The sequence below is a fragment of the Ascidia mentula genome, chromosome 5 (assembly GCF_947561715.1).
Source record: "Ascidia mentula chromosome 5, kaAscMent1.1, whole genome shotgun sequence".
Classification (NCBI taxonomy): Eukaryota; Metazoa; Chordata; class Ascidiacea; order Phlebobranchia; family Ascidiidae; genus Ascidia; species Ascidia mentula.
In genome coordinates, this window is record NC_138570.1 from 15,760,400 (window position 1) to 15,769,878 (window position 9,479).

Sequence of the window (9,479 nt, forward strand, 5' to 3'; positions counted from 1 at the left end):
TTACCCACAGCCGGTTCCTCTAAATATACCGGGTTGGCAGGGTTGTTTGGGTCGACAGGGTTGTCCGGGTTGGCAGGGTTGGCCAGGGAATACGGTATGCAGGGCATCCTTTTCGGAGCTGACAGGGTTGAAGGTTGTAGGTAGTGTTAGTGGTGTTTGCAGTGTAGATAAGTAAATAATTTTCGTTTGTCAAGTGAACCCTGCCAACCCGGACCATCCTGCCAACCCTGCCGACCCGTCATATTTAGAGGTACGCGGAAATCTTGCATTTCCCTGTTAACCCTGTCAACCATGCCGACCCGCACAACCCGGACAATCCGGTATATTTAGAGGAACCCACCTACAGCATTGCGACGCCACTTGCATGCAAAAATTTTTGCTTTTATGTCAGCAGGGCATTTTTGCAAAAAGGGAATTTCCCCTAAACAAACGCTCTACAATTTCTTTTTTACATGGCATTATTTATATTTTTATAGAAGTGTAATTATGTTTGATAACAAAAATAGGATTTTTTTATAAGTTACTGTCTTTAAAACTTATTGTCAAAATGTTCTGTCAACTGGATAACAAATAGAAATTTTACCACCTTTGACGTCATCGTATCTCTTCTATGTGACGTAAACAATTAGAAATTTCACACGAAGCGAAAAGGTATTGGTTTTCTGAAAGGAAACGTACGAATACGAAGTGAGCTTAATTTAAAGTAATTTCCTCGCTGCTTTGGGGATCTTGATATTGTTGGAATGTTTATTAAACAAACTATTTTTTTGTGTGTTTAAATTTGTCAAAATGTTATTCTTTTGTTCATGATAGGCCTCAAATTGATGTAAAAATAATGTTACAATGATAAGTTCAACTAAGATTGACATATGTGTGTTTATTATTTCTTGTGGCTAGCTGCCACCCTTCATTTGATATGTTGCGAAATCCACAACAACATTGGAGTAACTTCAAATATTACAAACAATGAAAATTTGTTTTTGAATGAATTTTGGGGCAACTATTATGGTGAAAAGTACAGATACTTTTCCGAAGCTGAACGGCTTCAAAGCAAAGAAGATGCACGTAACATGTTTTATTTCGGTTACGACAGTTACATGAAATATGCTTTTCCACAAGATGAACTGAATCCAATTGATTGCACTGGTCGGGGGCCTGATTATCTTAACCCGTAAGTAAATGCTCAGTTACGAAGTATCTTTGGCATGTACAATTTACATTCAATATTTAACAATTCAGCTTGTGTAATTTTATTAGTTATTCAAAATAGTTGTGTGAATTAAAACAAAACATATTGAATATTTGTGCAGATCTAACTTAAACATCAATGATGTTCTTGGCAACTTCTCTCTGACCCTGGTTGACTCACTTGACTCCTTGGCAGTAAGTTGCATCTGTTGATACGCTGTGTTTTTCTGTACTAATATTTAAAAACAATTTATAGGTGCTTGGGAATGCTACAGAGTTCAAACGAGCGGTGCAGATTGTGATTGACAATGTAACCTTTGACCTCAATTCTACTGTTCAAGTGTTTGAAACAAACATACGGTAAGCGAAGTTATAAATATGAAAAAGTTGTCTATGACATTATCCCAAGCAAAAAATATAGTGTGTAGGTCTGTTATGTAAACTGTTTGAAACTTGAACCTAGCATTAAGCAACGCAGTAATATTTCATTGCATGAAATCTGATACGGTGGTAGAGATCCCCTACGTATATGTGAAGGTTGCCTGGCAAGTTGTGTGCCTGCGCACCAGTGTACCTTGGCCACATTATACCCCGTGAAACCACTGAGCTCCTGTAGCTCAGTTGGTAGAGCATTGGGCCTGGTTAGCCCAGGGTCGTGAGTTCAAACCTCACCGGGAGCTTGATTTTTCAAATCTTGCTCCGACTTGTCAGGAAAAAGTGGCTGATCCAGCTAGGCTGCAATGCCTGGGCTGCAAACCTAGTATTAAGCAAAGCGTAAATTATCAAAATCCTTAAAAAACATTTATTTCAGAGTCCTTGGTTCATTGTTAGCTGCACATTTAATCATTGTTGACCCAAAACAACCATTTGGTGATATGCAACCAGCTCAATATGACAATGACTTACTTTATATGGCCCACGACTTGGCTGTGAGACTGCTACCTGCCTTCGAAAATACTAAAAATGGAATTCCATTTCCAAGGGTATGTAATGCTGTGTTTTTGTGTCACCATGATATTGGTATTGGTGGTCATCTTGTTGTATCAAAGATAATTTCTAAATTTTGCTAAAAGTTTTGATAGTGTTGCTGTAGTAGACACGACCAGCAAATGAAATATACACATGAAACTTGCAATCACTTTTTAGGTGAACTTGCGTCATGGTGTGCCAAATAACACACTCACCCACACAGCTACTGCCGGTGCTGGTTCTTTATTGCTTGAATTTGGGACCTTAAGTCGGTTGATGGGAGACCCAACATTTGAAAATGCAGCACGAAGATCTGTTGATGAAATATGGGGTCGTCGTAATGAAAAGACTGGACTATTAGGTAAAGAATGCAACTTTGTATTTTTTACCAATGCAGTTTAATATTAAGTATATATATTTCAAAATTCCATGTGCATTTATAAGCCTGCTTTTTATATAATTTATGAAGTAACAAACTGCAATTTTTGAACTAGTAGGATCTAAAAAAAAGGATGGTTTTTAAAAGTTGTTTGGTCAAATTATTGAATTGAAGTGTAGTTTAAAAAACCAGCACAATTGCCATTGTATTAGTTCTTGTTGACAACTTTCTAGCCAGTGGTTATTGTAGATTTGTTTTGTCATGGTATTTCATTTGAATTTATAGCAAGAATATTTTGTAGGCATCGCAATTGATGTAAACACTGGAAAGTGGATGGGAAAACAAAGTGGCTTGGGTGCTGGAGTGGATTCCTTTTTTGAATATTTGCTCAAGGTAATGTAGAACTTGCTTAGCTGTATGTTTCTGTATGAATATTCATTTAGTGTGTTTCTTGCAGGCCTACATTCTTTTTGGTGAGGAGAGGGACTTGGAAATGTTTAATGAAGCCCTCCAAAGCATAAAAGACCACCTTAGGAGAGGGTATGATTATTTGTGATTTTTGGTTTACATATATACCTTGATTGTTGCTGTGTAAGATGACAAAGTTAGGAAACCAAAAGTTATGTACATGTATATATATAAATATACTCAAAAAACAACAAAGCCTTGAATATTTTGACCTTGAATATTGCATAGCAGTATAAATAGCTTTAAACCACAACCAACACAAGTCTGCAGTTACGTAATATTTCAGTCCCTTGTATTATTAAACATGACTCCAACTCTAGTTTAACATTACTTAAATTACATGTTCAGTCTGATTAACTTTGTATCAGTCTGTAAATAAAGCTGACATCCATTGAAGAGTTTCAAAAGCTTTAATAACTGTATCATATGTACTTCAAAAATTGAAATATTGGGATCCAACCAAAACTGCAGATGCAGGCCTAGTGATGTAACTTTCGTAATAACATCTGATGTTGTTTCTTTACAGTGTGCTTAATTCTTTTACCTTTTCATGCAAGGCTGGCAACTTAGTGTTTTGCCTTGGCACAGTAGCATTGCAAGAGGTTGTTGTTGTTTTTTATCACTAGCCGTTTTTTACTGTTGTTGTTTTCAACAGACGTTTTTAAAATCGTTTATTGTGTTTACTGCAAGGAACTGAAGATGCCCATGGGGCGAAATATATATTCCTAATTATAAGCCAGACTGATCCTGCAGTAAAGAGTTACTGCTTTTTTTAGTGTATCATATGTATTTCTCTCAGCATATTTATGAATATTTCAGATAAAAATGCTTTTCCTGTCTTAAATGTACAAAGTGCATTGTTTCAACTGTTTTGTTTGTTGTAAATATGGGTTGTTTGTCAGCAGTATGACGATATGTTTATTTTCTGCAGGAGAACCCACTGCAACAGTGGTATAGGAGACCCTCCAATCTATGTTAATGTCGATCTTTCCAGTGGCAACATCATTAACACCTGGGTGGATTCACTGCAAGCATTTCTTGCAGGTTTGCTGGTATGTCTGAGCTGTTGTTTACAGGATATTTATCACCAAACTGTGACTTTTATCAATTTACTGAGTACAGACCGACCTTATTGATATGGATGACTTTGTTTTGTCAAAAAATGTAGGTAGCTGCGTGTCTGGGGTAGTGAATAGTAAATAATAACAAAAAAAAACATTCCATGTGTGGTGTTCAGCTTAATAAGGTTTTACTGTATACAAATTTGAACTTTGAATGAATGAATGTTTTTTGAATTTACTAAAGTAAAAACCAAGGCCAACATCTTTATATCCAATTATTTTGTTATGTATTGCTTGCATAAAGATAATCATATGCAAAATTAATGTCTTATTCAAACAGGTTCTTAATGGTGACATAGAAGAGGCCATTTGCTGCCATGCATTGTACTACACTATCTGGAAGAAGTTCGATGCCTTACCAGAAAGATTTAACTGGCATTTGAAACTTCCTGATGTTCAGTTTTATCCACTGCGACCAGAACTTATCGAGAGCACTTACTTATTGTACAGAGTAAGGGTCATCTCTTAGTTCAAAGTGGTTTTCAACTAAAAGATATCGATTTTGTTTCCTTATTCATTCACAAATTTTAACATACTGATGCTCTGCAACATTTGAAAATGTAAAAGATTTCGCATGTGTTCGAACAAACTTGTTTGTCAACAAAAATTTGTTTATGCTGAACCTTCATTAGAATGTTGTCAAATCTATCTGTGAAAGTTATTTTTCTGATTATTGTTATACCAGTATGTTTAACAAGTACAATTTTAAGTGAAAGTACTATATAATGAATCAGTTCTTTAGTGTTTGCCTATTATTCATTAGGCCACAAAGAACCCATTCTACCTTCATGTGGGACGTGAAATTTTGGATTCTTTCGAGCTTCACTCTAAAACTTCATGTGGTTATGCATCACTGCACAACGTAGTTGACAAGTCACAAGAGGATCGAATGGAATCATTTTTCCTCAGCGAAACATGCAAATATCTCTACTTGGTAAGTCTAAAGTTTTGTGACCTCGCAAGTTTCTCGAACTGCATCTAAAAATTACTCTCCCAGCTAAGTTTATTGCAGAGGTAAATTGCAAAAGTATAAGTTTTTAAATGGTAATAAAACATTTATTGCTGCTGTTTTATCCTTTAAATCTGTTGTTAGATGTAGGTTTGCCTTTAAAAGTTTAATTTTTTATGATGGTTTAAATAGTTAAGATTTGCATGTTATATGTTTAAGGTACAACAAAGTAATTCTGTGCAACCTGTGTTTAATTGTGTCCCAGTTATTTGACTTTGAGAATCCAATTCACCACCAAACCTCCATGGAAAAAGTGTTCACCACGGAAGGTCATCTACTGCCTGTCAACCTCAGTAAACCTTGGGAAGAGGAATTTGATTATTGTCACCAAACAAAGAGCAATGTTCGAAACAGAACAATCACCCATGTCAAGGTTGGATAGACGTTCACTCTTCTGTACATACGTTGTTTTATTGGAAGGAATGAAAGCTTTTTAAATACATAGTACTAGTTCTTATTACCTCTGTCATAATTGTCCGTTTTTTAGAATTGTTACAAAACAACAGAAAATTATCATGTACGTATTTATTTTCGGTGGTCTGTTGAATGGAAAATATGAAACACTATAGTTCTTCTGTTTTTAAAGAACGTTGAACAAAATTCCTGTTGTTCACACGATGTAAAAACTTGTGTCTAACCGACTCTTATTTGTGACCTCACAGCGTCATTGTGACAAGGTCGACCGCGAAAGAACCTTTTCGCTGCCGCTGCGCCGAGGCTATTTTCGCCAACTGCACGAGTTGGTTGGCACGGCGGTCACGTGACATGAGGACGGGAAAGAAGGTTTGTGCAGCAACAACTCGCATCAGAATTACCAGTGAGTATAGGTTCGAAACCTCTGCTTTAAACTTTTGTGTTCGACACTGCTTTTAAATTTTCGAAGATCACATCAGTACTGAGGTAAACTAACAGTAGGATTCATTTTTTTAAAGGACATTGACAAGATATCAGGCATAACTTGAAACTTGGCCGTTTGGTCAGCAAAGTCATCTGATAGTCATACCAGCTGCACTGATGAGACCTTATAAGTCAAAACAGTGGCCATCTGTTTGCAGCTTACACAATAACATTTATTTTTTTGGCAGAGCAATATTTCGTCCATCTGATCCCTTAATTCTTACCTCTTCAAATAACCGCATCCACCGGCCGACTTCCAGACAATCGAACCTTTTAAACTTGGCACAGCAAGCGCCTTTCCAGGTCGAAACGCTCGAGATCATCTTCGATCCATTGGGGCTGACGTTCTTGATTTTCACAGTAATATCTTTGATCCATTGCCTCTACACCTTCTACCGCTACTTCCGATATAACGACCCCTTGTTGCCCAACCTTGGCGCATGATTTAGTCAGTGGCGGAAGCTGTATGACCGGGCTTACATGTTCAAATTTTGCGGTTCATTGCTTTGTAATTAGTTATTTAATGGAAATATTTTTATACATAGTATCCAGTACACAGAGAAGACCACTGAGCAATTTAAGGCCCGGATTTCATGGCTTTCCGCCGCTATACTTTTTCATGTGCCACTGATCCGTACAGAATCCAATTCAGTTGATCTAAGGATGCAATGCTCTAATATAATACACGTTCAACGTCCTTATGGGAGTTCAAAACGTACTATACAGTTAATCACTTCCGCATTGTAGCTTTAGATTTTGTAGTAGCGTGACAATGGCCATTGTGACGCCATAGTTTCATCTAGTGCGAGTTGACCTGCAGTAAACCTTCTTTTCCGGGTGACGTCATTTTTTCTGCGATTTGTTTTTTTCCCCGTGTCTGAGTTTGTTTTGTTGAGAAGAGTAACCTCTACCGATAGTACGTGCCTTCCAAGCAAACGTGCCATTTTAGTAGAAGACCGCCACGTTTCGATTTTTGTTTCGTGTCCACTTTGACGTGTGACTTGGTATGCCCATTTTGTGTGTTTCTTTTTATTTGTTTGTTTAGTCTTCAAAAAAGATGCATGAACGCCACCATAAATATTTTTTTCTCTTCCACTTGAGTTTTCCAAAGTGAAATTGCTTTACTCCGTTCTTAAAAGTTTAAGGCAAGTAACGCATTCCATTTACGAGATCGGACATCGAGATTGATCAAAAGTAAGCCACGATAAAGAGCAACGTCGTCTTTCTTTCCTTAAACTTTCAAATTGTTTCTACTCCTGTGCTTTTTGCTAAACAGCAACCACACCCTCGTTGACATTTCCATCATCAAGTTGTACTTCCGCATTATTCCAATATTTCATGTAACCGTGCGACGAAGAACAAACCAACTCCACCAAACACACATTTCCCTATGCATGCTTTATAGTATTAACCGTGAGTGTTACGTCATTGTCTTCCATCTTCCCAACACCACATCCCAATGCTGTAGTGGCACCTAACGGTTACTCTGCACACCCCGAGTCGGAGCTTTCACTATTTCAGGTCTTTTTGCTCTTCAAATTTCAATGTGTTTGGTTCGAATATACGAAACAATGCACTACCAAATATGCTCAAGTACCGGCTGTTTTTTCATACTTCTACTGTTCGTAAATAAGAATTGTGTACATATACTGCATGTATATACATCGTCAATGGAACTGTCCACTTTACTTTACATTTAATGTGCAATTCCCAATGAATTTGAATGGCCTTTCGTGTTTTTTCGTTCAGTTTGCGTGTTTTTAATCCTTCTGTAGCGTATGAAGATACATTGGTGCCTTAGTAGCGTGGGATAATAAAAAATAGCATTGCCCAAGAATGTCTTGAGAATTAAGCTACACGTGACAGTGTTCTCTGGACAGTGTGTAGAGAAACTGGCAGCAACAGTATACGATATTTCCACCAGTTGTAATTCAGGTCATACTTGCTGAAGTCCCTGTAAACTGCTTATCGACATCCATTTTTCGGAACGCATTCATAAGTCGAAATCAATAAAGTGTTGATTTTCTGCGTATAGATTGTACTTGGACAATTTGTGACAAGAGTTGCTTAATACGGGCGCTACTCATCGGTGTGTTAATTGGTTTTACAGATCCGTACGTGGGCGGTAGCGAGCAACAATTCATTTACAAAGCCCGCCGTTGATTGCAATTGTACAGTGTAATGCCGAAACTGCCAAATTAAGTAGTTGATAAACGGGATAATTCTGAATTCAGTAAATTAGATTCCAAACTTACAACAAAAACACAATATTGCACGCCCGAATTCTATTTCAAAACAACTTATAAGTTATGATCGTATGATTGCGAAGTGTTGTATAACAAATTTGTTGTATTTCTTGGTATCCGAATAAATGTACTCTGTTCTTCCAATCTGTTTTAGTTTCGGAGCTACAAGGTTTTTGTATCATTCTCTATGCTCTTGTGTTAAGTTATTTCTTCTACGGTGTGTTCCAATTTGTTTCGTACATATGTGTTTAAATCACCAACCAATGTTTGAAAAAGTGACCCAAACAACCATTGCTCCGAAGCGCCACTCTTTTTTCTAAACCTCATACACTTTACTTGTTGGCTTGACGTCACGCCTGTCGTAAGATAGCCGGCTCGTTGTGACTTGCCGTGCGCTGCAGCGACACCTGTCAATCAAACCACGTTGGGTAAGTTGGTTCGCGGTGGAAGACTCTGAAATGTAGTTGCCGCGATTGACTTCCAGAGCTGATAAAGCGATCACTAAGAGGAAGTTGGCAAAGGATTACTTGCACTCTGCGTAGGGTCGGCCGTATGTCTTCCTTTAACCCCATCTGGTTCGGGTGTTTTGCGTGGAAGAGTGCTGTTTAATCTGCTCTACGCATCGTGCACGCATCTCGAGCTTTTATTAGCTATGGTGTTTTTGAAATCTGATGGCTGTTTCGATATCTTTCCAATTCTGCAGTGTCACGGGCCTTGCTCCCCATTTAAATCGCAATCTACTGAGTGGTTCCTCTTTCCAAGTTAACAGCTAGTGTCCTTTAAGCATGCGATGTTGCATCTGCAACTGACAACTTGGAGGCGTGTTACAACGTACCCGTAAACATACCTGTCAATCCTGGATATTTAAACTTCCTTAAATATTATTCGGTGGTTTAAAAGCAGCATTTGTAATCTGGTGGTCGGTAAGCATAGCAATAACTGCTGTGTTTATAAAACATACACAATTTTGTTATTTTCGGTTTTCAATTCTTTACTGGTGTTGATTCCCTGTAATTACTCTTACATCCGCTAACTTGCATTTAAAACAAGGAACTTGTTTTTCATCCACATTCTCGTTAATACTGCGAAAACTTTTGATCGAACGAAAAAGGGACAAGGATTTGTGTGTTTGCAAAATAAAGCATATGGGTTATGTATACGATGTAGATGTTGCAATTTGAAACAAACACTTCATACATATA

The 9,479-nt window shown here is 37.5% G+C and overlaps 1 protein-coding gene across 1 annotated transcript; it reads left to right on the plus strand.

Moving 5' to 3' along the window:
* Positions 1-817: 817 nt before the first annotated feature.
* Positions 818-7,859, plus strand: LOC145901391 (ER degradation-enhancing alpha-mannosidase-like protein 1). The gene is made up of 13 exons (XM_082989050.1): positions 818-1,171; positions 1,311-1,383; positions 1,445-1,548; positions 2,000-2,171; positions 2,335-2,518; positions 2,838-2,929; positions 2,994-3,076; positions 3,936-4,056; positions 4,406-4,576; positions 4,889-5,059; positions 5,340-5,507; positions 5,797-5,951; positions 6,220-7,859. Exons 1-12 carry the CDS (start codon positions 870-872, stop codon positions 5,896-5,898), a joined length of 1,743 nt encoding a protein of 580 aa, XP_082845176.1. The 5' UTR covers positions 818-869; the 3' UTR covers positions 5,899-5,951; positions 6,220-7,859.
* The last annotated feature ends 1,620 nt before the right edge of the window (positions 7,860-9,479 follow it).

Bases quoted from the DNA above. Each gene is read 5' to 3' on its own strand.
- LOC145901391 (XM_082989050.1), top strand. From the start codon at position 870: ATGTGTGTTTATTATTTCTTGTGGCTAGCTGCCACCCTTCATTTGATA. The intron at 1,549-1,999 runs GTAAGCGAAGTT...CATTTATTTCAG, and splicing joins GTGTTTGAAACAAACATACG to AGTCCTTGGTTCATTGTTAG. The intron at 3,077-3,935 runs GTATGATTATTT...TATTTTCTGCAG, and splicing joins AAAGACCACCTTAGGAGAGG to GAGAACCCACTGCAACAGTG.